This window comes from Maniola hyperantus, chromosome 28, assembly GCF_902806685.2.
Source record: "Maniola hyperantus chromosome 28, iAphHyp1.2, whole genome shotgun sequence".
Classification (NCBI taxonomy): domain Eukaryota; kingdom Metazoa; phylum Arthropoda; class Insecta; order Lepidoptera; family Nymphalidae; genus Maniola; species Maniola hyperantus.
In genome coordinates, this window is record NC_048563.1 from 1,374,302 (window position 1) to 1,394,290 (window position 19,989).

At 36.9% G+C, this 19,989-nt stretch overlaps 2 protein-coding genes across 3 annotated transcripts; both read right to left on the reverse strand.

Moving 5' to 3' along the window:
- Positions 1-410: 410 nt before the first annotated feature.
- On the reverse strand, positions 411-11,503 carry LOC117995209 (uncharacterized). Its single transcript, XM_069508373.1, has 8 exons — positions 11,165-11,503; positions 10,476-10,650; positions 10,297-10,386; positions 9,905-10,039; positions 9,372-9,782; positions 8,969-9,063; positions 8,396-8,454; positions 411-2,140 (listed from the first exon to the last, which is right to left on the reverse strand). The coding sequence occupies exons 1-8, from the start codon at positions 11,248-11,250 to the stop codon at positions 750-752; spliced, it is 2,442 nt and encodes an 813-aa protein (XP_069364474.1). The 5' UTR covers positions 11,251-11,503; the 3' UTR covers positions 411-749.
- Positions 2,271-19,854, reverse strand: LOC117994896 (zinc finger protein ZFP2-like). 2 transcript variants are annotated; one of them, XM_069508375.1, is made up of 6 exons: positions 19,577-19,854; positions 19,331-19,465; positions 18,467-18,889; positions 17,099-17,193; positions 16,824-16,882; positions 2,271-4,095 (listed from the first exon to the last, which is right to left on the reverse strand). In XM_069508375.1, exons 1-6 carry the CDS (start codon positions 19,682-19,684, stop codon positions 2,576-2,578), a joined length of 2,340 nt encoding a protein of 779 aa, XP_069364476.1. In that variant the 5' UTR covers positions 19,685-19,854; the 3' UTR covers positions 2,271-2,575. The 2 variants fall into 2 exon arrangements, with proteins under 2 accessions (XP_069364476.1, XP_069364475.1); XM_069508374.1 differs by having other exon boundaries at positions 17,051-17,193.
- Positions 19,855-19,989: the final 135 nt, after the last annotated feature.

Sequence of the window (19,989 nt, forward strand, 5' to 3'; positions counted from 1 at the left end):
ATAGAGATGTCAGCTAATCTTTCGTACTAGCGCCATCTGTTTCTAATTGCAGTAACTATTGAACGCTCGTACGAGTTGAGCGTGTGCCAAAAGGCGCGCATATACGCGCCTACATGCGCTTCCAAAAACGAGCTTATACGCGCGTATAATACGCTAGTCTGAAACTGCCCGCTGTGCAACCATTTAGGATTATAATAAGGACGAAACTTTGTATTAGTATTTGTATGTTTGTATTTACAGGTTATTATTATATTTTTTTTTTAGTGTTTACCTACACTTTAATTACTAAAAAATTACTAAATAATTTTTAAATACATATCAAAAATTGCGTAACGGGCAGGACTCGAACCTGCATCTTTTGGGTTCGCGCCCGATGCCTTGACCACTCGGCCACAGTCTCGCTTACTGCCAGTGACGAAATTGGTGATATGTATGTTAACTCAGTACTGAAGCGACTGTTTAATGCCATCTAGTAGCGACACTTTGCAGTTATCGAAACTACTTTCAAAGGCCCGTATTACAATGTAGCTCTTTGAATGAGAAATGACATTATTTACTTTTTACTATATTTAAAAAAAAAATCGGTTATAATTATTATTATAATCTGTTTTGGATGCCAATAAATAAATTAAATTAAATTAAATAGGTCTCCCACTCGGCATCATACTGCAGCGCTGGTTTTTAGTGTTTCAGCATATTAATCCGGTTTACCAAGAGAGCACGCGCCGCGGCGGAGTGAAGCGCGCGGTTCAGGAACTTGACGGACGGTTTGTATCAGTGTGAGTTCTCATGTGCCTCACTAAAGCATTATTTCTTACACATTTGTAGTCGCGTATCTCGCAACTAAAAGGTTTTTCGCCAGAGTGAATTCTCATGTGTGTTAGTAAAGAACTATTATGTGCACTTTTAAATTCGCATAACTTGCAAGTAAAAGGTTTTTCACCGGTGTGAGTTCTCATGTGCCTCATTAAATCACGATTCCTTACAAATTTATACTCACATAACTTGCAAGTGAATGGTTTTTCACCAGTGTGAATTCTCATGTGTTCCACTAGATTCCTATTATCCGCACATTTATATTTGCATAACGTGCAACAATAAGGTTTTTCACCCGTGTGAGTTCTCATGTGCCTCACTAAATGAGCCCTTCTCGCAAATAAACACTCGCACATTTTACACGAAAACGGCTTTTCACCTGTGTGAGTTCTCATGTGGGTCACTAGATTACTACTAGCCGTACATTTATATTTGCATAATGTGCAACAATAACGCTTTTCACCTGTGTGAGTTCTCATGTGCCTCACTAAATTACTATTTTCTGTACATTTATATTCACATAACTTACAACTGTATGGTTTTTCACCCGTGTGAGTTCTCAAGTGTTTCACTAAAAGATCACTTCTCGCAAATAAACACTTACATATTTTACACGAAAACGGCTTTTCACCTGTGTGAGTTCTCATGTGAGTCACTAGATTACTATTTACAGCACATTTAAATTCACATAACTTACACGTAAAAGGTCTGTCACCTGTGTGAGTTCGCATAATATGAGTCTTTAAACTTTCTTTATATTTAGTTTTGAAGTGGCAAAACTTGCAAGTGAATGGTTTTATGTCACTGTGAGTCTTTATGTGTTTAACTAAGAGACTTTTCCATTTAAACGTATTTTCACATACATCACAAGTATACCATTTTTTATGAATAAATAAACTATCTTCACTATTGTAATTATCTAAACAATAAGTTTTACTTTGTGAAGTTTCCGTTACATCACGCTTAGTAACTTTCACTTTATTAGTAACTGGTCCAGTGTCTTCTATCGTATGTCTAGCGTCTTCATTCCGACTAACTATCTTACAGTTAACATCTTTAGAGGCGGTACCCATGTGACAAGAACTTATACTTGGTTGTATTTTCGCCAGTGATACACCTTTCTCGGGTTTTTTGACAGTATCACATAATATGACTACACAATTTGTTAATTTATCAATGTTAGTTATTTTGTTGATATCGAATATATGGTTGTGTTCATCCTTGTTGATTTTAAGTAGTTGTTTACTATTCTGGACTGTATCGGCGTCTTCAGCTTGCATTTTGTTTTCGTTATTCGTAGCAAGTCTCGCAGAGAATGGAGCGACTGAAACAAAATATATATAGTTCTTATATTTTGATTATTGAAAAAGAGCTTGTATATCTCCAGTTAAAACAGTTTTTAAAGTATTCCTTTTAAAAGGATCAGGGTTATTGGAGGGGAGGCTCTAACTGTGTTAAGGCAAAATAAAACTATTGTAATTAATTTTACTATCATTATTTTAATCATTTTAAACTACAAGCTAAAATCGTACAATAAGAGTTATAGTAAACAAATTCAATAAATAAAAAGTACATATCTTCTAATTATTAAGTTCTAGAAACTACATAATATTGTTAGCAGTTTGTGTAATTTATGTTATGCTGGACCCTCGCTCAAGCGCAACTTCGTCCGCGTGGACTACACAAATTTCACAGCCCTATTTAAACAGCCCGAACCGTCCAGTAGTTTGAGCTGTGCGTTGACAGATCAGTCAGTCAGTCAGCTTTTCCTTTTAACAGACTTTTCACCAGTGTGTATTCTTCTCATGTGGCTCATTAAATTACTTTTGTCAGTACATTTGAATTCGCATAACTCGCAACTGTAAGGCTTTTCACCAGTGTGAGTTCTCATGTGCCTAATTAAATCACAATTTCTTGCAAATTTATGTTTACATAACTTACAAGTGTAAGGTTTTTCACCCGTGTGAGTTCTCATGTGGAACACAAAATTACTATTGGATGCACATTTGTAGTCGCATAGCTCGCAAGTAAAAGATTTTTCATCCGCGTGAGTTCTCACATGGGTCACTAAACTACGTTTGTTCGCACATTTGTATTTGCACAACTCGCAACTAAAAGGCTTTTTAGTCATGTGAGTTCTCATGTGAATCACTAAATTACTATTTTGTGCACTTTTATATCCACATAACCTACAAGTGTAAGGTTTTTCACCCGTGTGAGTTCTCATGTGAGTCACTAAATGATTACTTTTCGCACATTTATACTTGCATAATTCACACGAATACGACTTTTCACCCGTGTGAGTTCTCATGTGGCTCACTAAATTACTACTGCTAACAAATTTATGCTCGCATAACGTGCAACTAACAGGTTTTTCGCCAGTGTGCTTTCTCATGTGGCTCACTAAACTACGTTTGTCCAAACATTTGTATTCGCACAACTCGCAATTAAAAGGCTTTTCACCCGTGTGGGTTTTCATGTGCTTTATTAAATCACCATTTCTTGCAAATTTATATTCACATAATTTACAAGTATAGGGTTTTTCACCAGTGTGTGTTCTCATGTGGAGCACTAGATGACTATTGAATGCAAATTTGTAGTCGCATAGCTCGCATTTAAAAGGTCTGTCACCCGTGTGAGTTCGTATGTGAGTCCTTAAACTACCTTTATATTTAGTTTTAAATTGGCAAAACTTGCAAGTGAATGGTTTCGTGTCACTGTGAGTTTTGATGTGTTCAACTAAGAGACTTTTCCGTTCAAATGTAATTGTACATACATCACAAGTAAACCAATTTTCGTCAATAAGTAAACTATCTTGACTATCTATACTATTGTAATTATCAAAACAATTCGTTTTACTTTGTGAAGTTTTCTTTACATTACGCTTGGTAACTTTCACTTTGTTAGTAACTGGTCCAGTATCTTCCATCGTATGCCTAATATCTTCATTCTGACTTACCACTTGACAGGTAAAATCTTTAGAGGCAGAATCAATATAACGCTGATTGTAACAGAAACTAATACTTGGTCTTGGTATTTTCAATAGCGATTCACGTTGTATTGATACACATTGTTCAGGATTTTTGGAAATATCACATAATGTAACTACACAATCTGTTAATCTATTAATGTTAGTTATATTGTTGGTAACGAATAATTGATTGTGTAATTCGACATTGTTAATTTTAAACAGTTGTTTACTCTTCCGGACTGTATCGGCGTCTTCAGCTTGCACTTTGTTTTCGTTATTCGTCGCAAGTCTCGCGGACAGAGAAGCGACTGAAACAAAATATATTCTTATATTTAAATTATTGAAAACGAGGTTTAGCGTTTTAACTATCGTGAGTGATTTTCACTCTCTATGCACTAAGAAAGAATTTTTCGAAATTCCGCCCCTAAGTGGGTTAAATGTGGGTTTGAAATTTAGTAGTCCACGCGGACGAAGTCGAGAGCATAAGCTAGTTCACTGTTAAAGCGAGTGATATTTAATTGCTTGACACACACGGCGGCGGAGTGACGCGTGCGGTTCACGAACATTACGGACGATTTGTATTAGAGCCTCAATAGCTCAACGGGTAAAGGAGTGGACTGAAAACCGAAAGGTCGATGGTTCAAACCCCGCCCGTTGCACTATTGTCATACCTACTCCTAGCACAAGCTTGACGCTTAGTTGGAGAGGAAAGGGGAATATTAGTCATTTAACATGGCTAATATTCTTTAAAAAAAAAAATATCAGTGTGAGTTCTCATGTGACTCGCCAGACTAGAATTTTGTGCACATTTGTAACCGCATAACTCACAAACAAAAGCTTTTTACACCCGGGTGAGTTTTCATATGATTCACTAAATTACAATTTTTTGCACATTTATACTTGCATAATTTACATGAATACGGCTTTTCACCCTTGTGAGTCATCATGTGACTCACTAAATTACTATTTCTCGCACATTTATAGTTGCATAATTTACACGAATACGGCTTTTCACCAGTGTGAATTCTTAGATGATCCATTAAATGATTACTACGCGCAAATCTATATTTGCAAAAGTCGCAAGTAAATGGTTTTTCACCCGTGTGAGTTCTCATGTGGGCCACTAAATTACTACTATCCGCACATTTAAATTCGCATAACTCGCAAATAAAAGGCTTTTCACCGGTGTGAGTGTTCATGTGCCTCGCAAAGTGACTTTTATATCTAAACATTTTTCTACATACGTCACAAGTATATCTATTATTCTCAATAAGTGAACTATCTTCACTATTGTAATTATCTAAACAATTTATTTTACTTTGTGAAGTTTTCGTAGCATCAAGCTTAGTAACTTTATTAATAACTGGTCCAGTGTCTTCTATCATATGCCTAACATATTCATTCCGACGTACAACTTGACAGTTAAAATCTTTAGAGGCAGTAGCAATATGATACTGACTGTCACAGGAATTAATATTTGATCGCATTTTCATCAGCGATTCTTCTTGTATTAATACGTCTTCCTCGGGCTTTTTGGAGATATCATTTAATATGACTACAAAATTAGTTAATCTATTAATTTTAGTTATATTGTTGGTATCGAATAATTGGTTGTGTAATTCGACAGGGTTAATATTAAGTAGTTGTTTACTCTTCTGGACTGTATCGGCGTCTTCAGCTTGTACTTTGTTTTCGTTATTCGTCCCAAGTCTCGCGGACAGAGGAACGACTGAAATAAAATATTTCTTAGATTAAAATATACTAGATGATGCCCGCGACTTCGTCTGCGTGGATTTAGGTTTTTAAAAATCCCGTGGGGACTCTTTGATTTTCCGAGATAAAAAGTATCCTATGTCCTTCCCCGTGATGGAAGCTATCTTTGTACCCGTCAAATCGCTATAACGGATGGGCCGTGAAAGGCTAGCAGATAGTCGGGCACACTTTTGCATTTTTTTTATTTTTTATTTTTATTCAGATACAAGTTAGCCCTTGACTAAAATCTCACCTGGTGGTAAGTGATGATGCAGTCTAAGATGATAGCGGGCTAACCTGGAAGGGGTATGGCAGTTTTTATTAAACCCATACCCCTTTGGTTTCTACACGGCATCGTACCGGAACGCCAAATCGCTTGGCGGCACGGCTTTGCCGGTAGGGTGGTAACTAGCCACGGCCGAAGCCTCCCACCAGACAAATTATAATATTAAGCATGGATGGATATAGATAATGAATATCACTCACAATAGTTTAAATGCTAACTCACTTTTATATTTATTTAGAGTTGTTTTGTCAGAAGTTGCAAGTGTTTGCAAAAGCAACAACAGTTGCTTGCAACAGTTTTTTCAGAAGTTGCAAGTGTTTGCAAAAGCAACAACAGTTGCTTGCAACAGTTTTTTCAGAAGTTGCAAGTGTTTGCAAAAGCAACAACAGTTGCTTGCAACAGTTTTTTCAGAAGTTGCAAGTGTTTGCAAAAGCAACAACAGTTGCTTGCAACAGTTTTACTTGTTGTTCATATTCATTATCACTTGACACACTCTTACACCTGAGAATTGAAATCTTTATAAGCTGTAAGTACTTGTTTGTCATTTGTGTTGGCTTCTTTGATTGGGGACACTTTTATTTGTTTCAAAGTTGCGGGTAGAGGATGTTCGGGACACGGTGTGTACCGAACACTGAACTGTGCGGCGTCAGCAGTTTACGCAATCCTCGTGCTGGCGCCTAGCAGTTCACAAAGACAGTGCACCACCGGCCGCGCCGCGAATCGCACTCATCAATATCATTATCATAGCGAGCCTCAATAGCTCAACCGGTAAAGGAGTGGACTGAAAACCGAAAGGTCGACGGTTCAAACCCCGCCCGTTGCACTATTGTCGTACCTACTCCTAGCACAAGCCTGACGCTTAGTTGGAGAGGAAAGGGGAATGTTAGTCATTTAACATGGCTAATATTCTTTAAAAAAAAAAAAAAAATTTATTATCAATTAGTATCATTAAAGGAGCTATCGAAGGACATTATCCGTTATCATTTCTATCATTATCAACAACCCCCACAGAGGAGTCACTGAAACCAATCATTCTGACTACTTTGTTATACTTCAAGTTTAGCCTTATTCACGAGCAAATTAGTACACAAGGACTGGGACAACCCTCCACCTCCCATAGTAAAAACCAACTTCTCGGTTATATGGGCCGAATCGCGGGAGGGCGCCCGTTCGGTACTTGCTCTTGGCATTTTCCCGGGGCGCCTTCTTGACTCCCTACAAATTATTTTGTAGTACACAACGACTGTGTGACATGACCGATGGGCAACTTAGTAAGTTATTGGCCTCGATTCTCTAGTCTCTCTCTATACTAAATTTAGAGTATCTGCATCCTTTTCTTTTTACTAATGCTAAAAAAGGAACGGAACATGACTTTCACATTTAAAGACTCTAAATTTTAGTGCACAATACAAATTTAAACAGTAGGTTCGCGAGTGCGTGCTAAAATCACGGGTTTTACCATCTAAAAATTAAATTTAGAAATGTCAAACTGCTTCTGTCCTTTTCATATTACAATAGTAAGAAGAGGGTGCGAATACTCTAAAATTAGGTTGTGCTTAGAATCGGTGCCAATGTACATTTGTTTGAATGAATAATAGCACTATACAGGGTGTAACCAGAACGCTAGCAAAAACTTCACGTTATTAGAATAGAATAGAATAGAATAGAATGTTTTTTTATTCATGTACCTAAACTTTTTAAAAGTGCTTATGAATAGTTAGGTAGTTTTAATTTACCACTGGTTCGGAATGCCGTTCTTACCGAGAAGAACCAGCAAGAAACTCGGCGGTTGCTCTTTTTAATTTTTCAATTTACAATGTTATTATACCGTACTATACAAGCCATTGCAGCCCCGTGCATTGCTGGAGTGAGTCAAATCCAAGCTTTTTTATCGTTTACATAGTCTGCGACTGTATTGTTATACTACCCTAAACACAATCCAATACCAATAACCATTTGCCTCATTTTGTAGTTTGTGATTTAGTATTTTTCAAACTCGCAATGTATAGCGTGGAAAACTCGGGTCAATGCCCCGCCTACGACGCGGCATTGACTCATAGTGGGCTACTTTTTTAGGGTTCCGTACCTCTTACGTCTGTCTGTCTGTCTGTCTGTCTGTCAAGAAACCTACAGGGTACTTCCCATTGACCTAGAATCATGAAATTTAGCAGGTAGGTAGATCTTATAGCTGACATTTGGGGAAAAATCTGAAAACCAGGAATTTAGGGTTAGATCACACAAAAAAAAAAAAAATTGTGGTCATGAACTAATAATTAGTATTTTCAACTTTTGACGTGAGATAACTATATGAAGTGGGGTATCATATGAAAGGTCTTCACCTGTACATTCTAAAACAGATTTTTATTTATTTTTATGCATCATAGTTTTTGAATTATCGTGCAAAATGTCGAAAAAATACGACTGTAGTACGGAACCCTCATTGGGCGAGCCTGACTCGCACTTGGAAGGTTTTTTTTTTGTGGTACCATATCAGTAATCATCAGTACTATCACTTGTCTTCGTTTTTGTCAGCGTTCTGGTTACACCCTGTATAAATAAATGGCACTGACCTGCAGTTTGAGGCGAGTGTGCGGACGGGCTCAGGGCCTGGTTCAGCTGAATGGCCTGCCTGTAAGATATATGGGAATGTATCTACAGTGTACTGGGGAGCCACTCGCTAGCATGTAGCTGTGCTGCATAGAGCAGGCAGAGGAGGGAAGGGTATAGGCTACTTGACAATTTTTTTAAGTTGGTCTTAAATGGTTAATATTTGTCCTATTATATCAAAAAAATTAACACTATATTTTTTTGCGCCCTAAAAACCGTAAAACTTTAATTTAAAAAAATATTTTTCTTAGACAGGTGAAAACACTGTCGGCCATGTTTGGCCGATAGATTATCTGTGCTCTGACGTCATGCATTTGTAAACAACAGTATAACCACAGGGTTATAAGAAAAATATTTTTTTAAATTAAAGTTTTACGGTTTTTAGGGCGCAAAAAAATATAGTGTTAATTTTTTTGATATAATAGGACAAATATTAACCATTTAAGACCAACTTAAAAAAATTGTCAAGTAGCCTATTACAATACTAGTACAAATGTTTACTTCGAAAACATTGAATTGTGAAATAGTATACTGACTTGTTCTCAGTGAGGCGTGAAGAGTGTGAGGAGCTCCCAGCTGTATGAGGCTTGCATACTTGAGATGTGCCACAGACAATGTCTTCACCACCGTTCTGTCAAGTACAAAAAAAGGCATCACATTTCTGTTTTTCGTGAGACCTCTGACTAAACACACTATCAGATGAACACAAATTAATGAAAGTGTGTCATGAGCCTCAATAGCTCAACAGGTAAAGGAGTGGACTGAAAACCGAAAGGTCGACGGTTCAAACCCCGCCCGTTGCACTATTGTCGTACCTACTCCTAGCACAAGCTTTACGCTTAGTTGGAGGGGAAAGGGGAATATTAGTCATTTAACATGTCTTATATTCTTTTTTTTTTAAAAAAACAAAAACAAAGAAAACATAGTGAAGACTCTCACCTGGTCATGCATGTGCATATGTTGCATGTGTGCATGTTCACCGACAAACTCCGCAAAACAAAGAGAACATTGAAAGGGAGCAATTTCATACTTTAACGGATCTGGCATTTCCGTCTCTTGTACAGTTTCCAATATTATCTCACTGTCAGATAAGAACTCCTCTTTAGATACAACCAATTCATCACTAATGTAATCTGCATTATTCTCGTCTTCATTTGCCACTTGTATATCTTCATCAATCAACATAGAGTCATCACTTTTTTCATTTTTCACCACAGCATTATATCCAATTGGCTCTGAGGAGTCCAGTATGTATAAGTCACAATAGTCAGGTCCTAGCGTTGTCACCACAAAATTACTCTTTATTTGGTTCTTTGTGCGGTTTATCATCTTTACATGTCGTCTTGTTATCTGTTGGGAAACAAGTTGATTATTGAATCAATACATCATTATTAACAATGTACAGAAAACTAAGTTTTAAAGCAAATTTTACAACTATTAAGTTTATATTTTGTCATGTTTTAAGTACTCACAAATTCATGTTTTTCAACTAAGTCCATCATCAGTGCACGGGCTCTCAAGCTCTTGTCTCTGAATCTACTAAAGTTTATCAATCTCTGAGCACATTGTACACAAAGTGTTTGTTTTAGGTTTCCTTGATCATACAACTGAAACAGTGGGGCCGATTCTGTAGTACACAATCTCTATAGTAAACTAAATTAACAGGTCTAAATCTAGTGCTATTCTTCTCTGCAAGCAACATTATGAAAGTGATAGCAATAGATTTACACGTGCCATTTTAGTTTAGTTTAGAGATTGTGTACAACGGAATTAGCCACAATATATTAGTATAATTAAAATATTCAAACTTTAATGCAATAATACAATTTACTGGATAATTAGGATTTACAAACCAACAACTTACTGGATATCCAGTTAACCTTTCATATGCTTCTAATTTGTATTTACTCATTAGAAACAGCTTGCTGTCAGTGTCTAGGCATATCATGCAAACCTGTTAACATATTGAACAGTTTACAATTATTTCTACTTTTGATTCACAATATGTAACATTAGGTACATTATAAAGAAGTAACTACCTACCTGCACTGTTGAAGGAACAGCACCAATACAAATCTGCCTTAAGCCACTTTCTGATTCATAAATTTCATTATTTAGAAAATGCTGCGAGCAGACCACAGCAGAGTCTGATAGGTGACTGTCTTGTTTGCCGAGGGCTCTGAGCCAAGCAGCACGGAGACGCACATCACTGGGGAGACTGAAAATTACCATTTATGTTATACTAGCAGTAGCTCGCCTCATAAACCTTCCTCAATAAATGTCCTAAATGCTAGTTTATCTTTCTTAACTTTGAAGGGGTTTTGTAGGAGGAAACCATATCATAAGTATAACTTTACATTTAATTTTAAGATTAGCAGATGAGAACTTTTATCTTTTTAATTTTATTAATTTATAGTAATAAAAGTAATACGTTTATGTATGGAGAATTTGGGGAAACGCGTAAGAAGCGTCCTCACCTTAACTAAGGCTACAGCTATGGCCTTTATTGAGTCAACTCAAATCCATACTAATATTATAAATGCGAAAGTGTGTGCGAATGCGAAACCGTTCAACCGATTTTAATGAAATTTGGTACAGAGTTAGCTTATATCCCGGGGAAGGACATAGGCTACTTTTCATCCCGGAAAATTGATAAGTTCCCACGGGATTATTAAAAACCTAAATCCACGCGTACGAAGTCGCGGTCATCAGCTAGTATTGAATAAACTCACCCGTGAAAACTAATCCCCTTCGTCTCAGCTGTGTACACATTGGTGGAAGTATTTTCACAGAAAGGCACACAGCAACGCATTTTCATCGATTGTTATTTTCTCCAACCAAAACCTTTGCGGCAGCCCTGACTAAAAGTGGCTATTGATGAACTACGATTTACATTTTACTTTACGCTATCGACGTATAATAACGGAATAGATAATAGTATTGGCAAAATCAATATAATTTGCCCGATATAATTTATTTCAGTATAATGTTGTAGTCTTAGATTTATTTGTTCACAGAATAAATTAATTTTACTCCAAGGATTTTTTGTATCATTGTTCCTCAAATCGTGCTCAAATCTCGAAAGATTTTAATAATAATAATAATAATAATAATAATAATAATTAATGTACCTAATAATTAATTATAGTAATGTACCTACTCTGTGTTTTACAGCTAAAAACAAAGAATATAACCATTAAATTATTCACTACGTTCGGAAATCAGAACCTTTTTGAGCCTACAATACCACAGACCACTACGTTATTGTCTAACACAGATTAATGAGTAGGTACTATAGGTGCTGTGGTGATGGGTAACTTTAGAAAGCTTCAAACACTGGCAGCACTTAGATCACCCTATTGACCACCGACCGAAAAGACTATCAAATAGAAATAATGGTGTTAAAAAAATAGAAAATAACGCTAATGCGATCCGTAAAAGAAATAAAAGATTAGATTAAAAAAAAAAAAAAAAAAAAAAAAACTTTTAGAAAAAGAGCCTGAGCCATCATTAGTTTATAAAAGCTGAAAGTTTCTTTGCGCATACTCTGGCATTGTCCCCGAAGTTTGGATCATGGTGACATTAAAGTTTATGGGTGTAGCTTATTTTTCCTTGTACAATGAACGAAAAGCCTAATTTACTACAATCCGCTGAAACAGATCTCTGAGAAATCTGTATGGTGCAACATGCACCGCCCGCCCTCCCACAGCTAATCATGCAGGAAAAAACTAACACCTGCTTCTATACAATATTTGTCTTTGATTTCACGTCACCCATCCATCAGACTACGTATCTCGCGACAGGCGTAAATCTCGCGATCATTGCTGTCAAACGTCCGGCTAGAGAGAGACAGCAATAGCCACAAAGCAAAATAAGAAGACGAAGAAGAGAGACAGCAAATGAACATCACATTGCTACTGCTGTCGCGTTGCTGTAGCTACTGCAACGTTTTACGTAATCACCCCACCGAGTGGAGATTACGTATCTCGCGACAGGCGTAAATCTCGCGATCATTGCTGTCAAACGTCCGGCTAGAGAGAGACAGCTATAGCCACCCACAAAGCAAAATAAAAAGAAGAGAGACAGAAAATGAACTGTTGGATTGCTATTGCTGTCGCTACTGCAACGTTTTACGTAATCACCCCGAGGTGCTCTGCAATGAGACGGCTATAGGTTGATCATGATGATGATGATTCTCGAGCAAGTCATATAATTTATTCAAAATGGGTAACATAGTCAACATAGTACACTCTTTGATTGTCAATAAGTATGATTTGTAAGAAAATAATGGGGCCGATTCTCTTGTACACAAACTCTAAACTAAATTAACAGGTTTAAATATATTGCTATCCTTTTCCGCAAGCAACATTATGAAAGGGACAGCAATAGCAATAGATTTAGATGTGACATGTGTACAAGAGAATATAATGTTGATAATTATTAATTACGTAAACTTAAAACAAGGGTAGGAACCAAACGCGCAGGTCTGAGAAAAACTCACAATAAAATCAGATGGGGTATTCTTTTTATTATCACCAATTCACAAAAACACTTAAACTAAATTAGCAAAGTTTTTTTTTTTTAAGTTGTTTTTTTTTTTAAAGTTGTTTAGCAACTCATTCCCAAACTTTCTTATCATTGAAACTAGCTTATGCCCGCCACTTCACACTACACAAACTTCAAACTATTGTACCCCCTTAGGGGTTGGATTTAAATTTTTTAACAATCCTGCCTTAGCAGATGCCTACGTCATAATAGCTACGGCACAAAATCTGCATGCCAAATTTCAGCTCGATCCGTCGTGATTTTTTTTTAATTTTTTTATTTATTATCCAATCAAAATACAAATCAAAAGCTTAAACAAGAAAGACTGAAAAACCACAGAGGTTTGTCCTCAGTGCCTATAGCTGCAACGATTAGGTGCCTATTAACTAATTACTTAAAGAATTAATCTACAGTAGGTATTGAACGCGAAAAATCAAGTAAGTATGTAACATAATATAATCGTGAGTAGGTTTATTAAATTTATAGGTTTATTAGGTGGATAGGATTAGCACTAATATAAATAATTATATAATCTACATAGACACAAAAGACTCAGCCATCTAAGTTTGAGCTGTGCGTTGATAGATCAGTCAGTCAGTCAGCTTATCCTTTTATATACAGGGTGTAACCAGAAAGCTAGCGAAAACTTAGCGTGATTGTACCGTAGCTACTGCCTAAAGACTTTTAAGTTTGAAAAATGTGTTAAAAGTATGCTCCTAAAAAAAGCATATTATACAGTGGAAGACTATGTAAACGATAAAAAGCTTGGATTTGACTCGCTCCAGCAATGCACGGGGCTGCAATGGCTTGTATAGTATGGTATAATAACATTGTAAAGTGAAAAATTAAAAAGAGCAACCGCCGAGTTTCTTGCTGGTTCTTCTCGGTAGGAACGTCATTCCGAACCAGTGGTAAAATAAACTACCTGACGATTCAAAAGCACTTGTAAAAAGTTTACTTGAATAAAATATAGGTACTCTATTCTATTCTAGTCTTAACACAATCCAATACCAATAACCATTTGCCCCCTTTTGTAGTTTTAGTGATTTAGTATCTTTCAAACCGCAATGTATAGCGTGTAAAACTCGGGTCAATGGCCCACATACGACGCGGCATTGACTCCACAACGTTCGTTGACCTGTAGCGTCAGTCAGATATTTTATTTGCAATATATTGAGAACTTATACAAAATATAGGATTATTTTTGTATTTTTGTGGTATCATATCAGTAATACTATCGCCTGTTTTCGTTTTTGCCATCGTTCTGGTTACACCCTGTATCGAAGATAGATAACAAAATGCAATCATTCTACTTTATGCCTTTGCGTCAAAGGTTTTTTAGTTTTTAGGGTTCCGTAGCTCAAAAGGAAAAACGGAACCCTTATAAGATCACTTTGTTGCCTGTCGGTCTGTCTGTCTGTCAAGAAACCTACAGGGTACTTCCCGTTGACCTAGAATCATGAAATTTGGCAAGTAGGTAGGTTTTATAGCAGACATTCGGGGAAAAATCTGAAAACCGTGAATTTGTGGTTACATCACACAAAAAAATTAAATTGTGGTCATGAACTAATAAATAATTAGTATTTTCAACTATCAGAGTAAGATAACTATATCAATTGGGGTATCATATGAAAGGGCATTCTAAAATAGATTTTTATTTATTTTTGGGCATAATAGTTTTTGATTTATCGCGCAAAATGTCGAAAAAAATATGACTGTAGTACGGAACCCTCGTTGCGCGAGCCTGACCCCGCCCGTTGCACTATTGTCACACCTACTCCTAGCACAAGCTTGACGCTTAGTTGGAGAGGAAAGGGGAATATTAGTCATTTAACATGGCTATAATATTCTTCTTTTTTTTTTTTTTTAATCCTTCTTTATGCCTTTGCGTCAATGGTTTTCTAGTGTTCTTCTTTGACCTTAAACCTTCGGAATGGAGAGCGCGACGAACAGTTTGCACTGATGTATCAAATTCGTTAGCGAAATGTTCCGTTGGGATGAAGCCATTGGTCTGATATTCGTGCACCATAAAATGTCGCTGGGACGGAGTGATGAGGGGCGGCCTTCCACTCCTGCCGCGATCCTTCAGAGTACCTTCGACCTGGAATCTCTTTACCCAGCGACTCACAGTGTTCCTCTGAAAAACAAAGAGAAAAAAAAATTATTAATTTATTAATTTTTAAAAATTATTTAGTAATTTCCGAAGTGTGTAAACACTAAAAAATATATAAAAAACTAGCTGATCCCCGCGGCATCGCCCGCGTAGATTTAGGTTTTTAAAGATCCCGTATAGCCTATGTCACTCAGGAATAATGTAGCTTTCTACTGGTGAAAGAATTTTTAAAATCGGTTCAGTAGTTCCAAAGATTACCCCCTACAAACAAACTTAACGACATACCTCTTTATATAATAATATAAAGTATAGATAAAGAGAAAAAAAAATCTACATACTTAATTAAAAGATTCAAGTTCAAAACTAAAACCCGACACGTTAGTGCGAGTACTGTGGGCGGTACATTTCAGAGTCAAAGTCAAAGTCAAATGATTTATTCAAAATAGGTTTTTTGACGACCCTTAATAGTGGGAGGTCCCGGGTTCGATTCCTGGCAGGGGTTTGGAATTTTATAATTTCTAAATTTCTGGTCTGGTCTGGCTTCGGCCGTGGCTAGTTACCACCCTACCGGCAAAGCCGTGCCGCCAAGCGATTTAGCGTTCCGGTACGATGCCGTTAGGAACCAAAGGTGTATGGGTTTAATAAAAAACTGCCATACCCCTTCCAGGTTAGCCCGCTATCATCTAAGACTGCATCATCACTTACCACCAGGTGAGATTGCAGTCAAGGGCTAACTTGTATCTGAATAAAAAAAAAAAAAAAAAGGTAATAAGTTACACTTTTTGATGGTCAGATGTTGGATTTATTCAGGACTACGTCATGAAACGTTATCGATTGAATTGCACCAACGTGTGGCGGTTGCCACAATTGCAACTAGATGGCGCTATTCAATCGATAACGTTTCATGACGTAGTACCGAACAAATGTACCGCCGACAGTACTCGCACTAACGGAATTTTCTGCAATCTGGAATATATATATAGAAGTTTCAAGACACAATCGTAGGCCTGTCTGCCACGCTGGCCCAATGCGGATTGGCAGACCTCAGGTTTCCTCACGATGTTTTCCTTCACCGTTAAATAAATAAATAAAATAAATAAATTAAATCTTTTTATTAAAAGCATCTATGGCTCAATTTGTTAGTAGACAGATTTACTTAAAAACTAATGTTAGTAACTAATAATACAATTGTGGGAAAAAGACAGTTTTATATTTTAATTTTATTATTTACATTTACAAATGTGGCCTCACCAACACTTGAACAAAGTGTTCAAGCATTGGTGAGTTAAAGTAAGTAATATTTAATTGTTTTAAAAACGCACATAACTCTGAAAAGTTAGTCGAACGCCCGACCTCCTGAAACGAAGGCGGACGTCTTAACCACTAGGTTATCACCGCTTCATCACGTCGCATATCTATCCATCGCAAATCACAATATAATCTTTTGAAAATAACTTACAGATAAGGTCATTTCTCTGGAAATTTGCGATATATTAAGCCCATTGTTATACAATTTCACAATTCTCGCTCTGGCTTCAAGACTTATATTAGCTTGATTTTTGAATACTTGAATATCTGTAACAAAACATAATGGCTATCTGCATGCCAAATTTCAGCCAGATCCGTCCAGTAGTTTGAGATGTGGGTTGATAGATCAGTCAGTCAGTCAGTCACCTTTTCCTTTTATATAATATTAAGATTCTATTCTGTGAATGGGTGAAGTGGTCACTGACCTGCAGTTTGAGGCGAGTGTGCGGACGGGCTCGGGGCCTGGTGCAGCTGAATGGCCTGCCTGTAAGATATATGGGAATGTATCTACAGTGTACTGGGGAGCTGCTTGCTAGCATGTAGCTGTGCTGAATAGAGCAGGCAGAGGAGGAAGGGGTATAATAATACTAGTACAAGACATATATTTAAAAAAAACATTGTAATGTGAAATAGTATTGGTAGATATACTGACTTTTTCTTCTTCTTATTTTGTTTTGTGACTTTCAGTAGTGCCACTGACTTGTTTTCAGTGAGGTATGAAGAGTGTGAGGAGCTCACAGCTGTATGAGGCTTGCATACTTGAGATGTGCCACAGACAGCATCTCCACCCACATTCTGCAAAGTACAAAACAAAGGCATCACATTTCTGTCCCTAGAGAGTGTGAGGCCTCTGACTGAACACTATCATTGGTCATTCATTGGTCAGTTACGTCATTGGTGACAAAACGCGATACATCGGCGCAAAGTTGCATGTCTATTGGTATTTTACAGAATATATCAATTGCTACAGTATCAATTGCCATCGTCAAATCCATTAAAACACTTTCTGACCAACAGAGTTGTTCACATATGGAATAAATTGCCTAAGGATGTGGCTATGTCAAGTTCTGTTCTGTCAAAAATTGGATAAACATTTTGAAAACTCGAAGCACTTCTGATATAGACGCATCAGCGAAAGCTGCTTAAATAAATAAATAAATAAAAATCTATCTGAGGCGACTGGGGTTCCGTGGCAGTTCGCTCGCAGCCAGGATGCAAAAAGCGGTCTTGCTGGACTCGGCTCGACTAGGATAGAACCTGTCGCCCTGACCCCCGGCCGTTTGATCTCCCCCGTCCGAGGTGTAATCCTCCGCCCGGTACAAATATGTATGTATGTAATGTTTATGTAGGTTTATTTATTTTTATGTATAACTAGCTTATGCTCGCGACTTCGTCCGCGTGGACTACAAAATTTCAAACCCCTATTTCACCCCCTTAGGAGTTGAATTTTCAAAAATCCTTCCTTAGCGGACGACTACGTCATGATAGCTAGCATGATAGCATGCCAAATTTCAGCCCGATCCGTCCAGTAGTTTGAGCTGTGCGTTGATAGATCAGTCAGTCAGTCAGTCAGTCAGTCAGTCAGTCACCTTCTCCTTTTATATATATGGATATGTAAGTACATTATATTTCTTTTGGCTTTTATATGTACATATCTATTTTGTACACGGGCGTGAGAGTAAATAATATGCAATAATAATAATATTTTGGAGTGTGCCTTTTGTGTGAAGAACTTTTCGACCTGGTTCCTCCTTCACCTCTCTATTATCGTGCCGCAAGGCATCGCCAAGGTCTGCACCTGTATGTAGTCGAAATCCCACAGATATGTACGAAGCGATTTGCCTCCTCATGTCTAATTCGAACCGCTTAGATTTGGAACACCCTTCCATCATCAGTTTTACCCTCCCATTATAATATGGGTACCTTCAAGTCAAGAGTGAATAGGCATCTTCTAGGCAAGCGCCATCTTAGGCTGCATCACTACTTGCCACCAAGTCAGGTTGCAGCCAAGCACTGGTATATTCTATTTTAAAAAAAACTATAATATGAACACAAATTGAAAACTCACCTGGTCATGCATGCGCATATGTTGCATGTATGCATGTTCACTGACAACCTCCTCAGAACAAAGAGAATATTGGAAGGGAGGACTTTCATACTTTAACGGATCTGGCATTTCAGCCTCATGTTTAGTTTCCAATATAATCTCACTTTTGGATAATAATTCCTCGTTAAATACAACCAGCTCATCATTGAGATTGTCTGCAGTATAATCATTTTCCTCTGCCATGTCTTCATCAACCGGCGAGTCATAACTTTCTTCATTTTTCACCACAGCACTATATTGGATTGGCTCTGAGTCTGTCTGTTTGTCTCCTGCAGAGTCCAGTATGTATAAGTCACAATAGTCAGGTCCTAGCGTTGTCATCACAAAATTAGTCTTTAGTTGGTTCTTTGTGCGGTTTATCATCTTTATATGTTGTCTTGTTATCTGTTGGGAAACAAGTTGATTAGTGAATGAATATATCATTACTAACATTCAAATTCAAATTCAAATTCAAATTTCTTTATTGCGAATATGGGTAAACAGTGCAGATATTACAAAACAAAAAGGTACAGCCAAATTCTGCCTATTAGCATGCAATATGTTATGACTTATGATATACCGAACAACGTGTACATAGTTTTGATTAGTCAAATTAAATACTTAGTCACAAAAAATACAAATTTAAATGATAATGTTACAAATGTCAAAAATTAAAATAAAACTAAAATTTCTCTACAAGGTAATCATTAATCGAGTAATATGTCTTTTCTAACAATAGTTTTACTATTACACAGAAAAGGAATAGTTTTACTAACATTAAACAGAAAAGGAAGTTTTAAAGCAAGGATGAAAACTATAAACTTACTTCATGTTTTAAGTACTTACAAATTCATATTTTGCAACTAAGTCCATCATCAGTGCACGGGCTCTCAAGCTCTTGTCTCTAAATCTACTAAAGTTTATCAATCTCTGAGCACATTGTACACAAAGTGTTTGTTTCAGGTTTCCTTGATCATACAACTGAAACAACATAATTAAAATATTCAAACATTACTGAAATAACTTTGCTATGTCTACCATGTGTGTGTAAACAATACTTGACTAGGTATGGATTATAAATCAACAACTTACTGGATATCCAGTCAACCTTTCATATGCTTCTTCCAACTTGTGTTTATTCATTAGATACAGCTTGCTGTCTGTGTCTAGGCAGATCATGCAAACCTGTAATGTAGACATATTGAACAGTTTACAATTATTTCTAATTAACTATAACCTAATTTATTAATTTTATTTATTTTAATGTGTATGTCTAAACCACTAGAAAAATCCACCACTAGCCACTAAAAGCGATATTTAGCCACTAAAGGGGGGATCGAAACCACCAGTTTTAGTGGTAAATCCACTTATTTGGCAACACTATGCCGACTTTGCCAAAGAGATACTATGCCATATATTTTGACAGTTGACTTGATCCCAATTTGACCCATAGGCCACTGAAGTAGTAGGTACCTACCTACCATAGTAGTACTTAGAAATTCTTT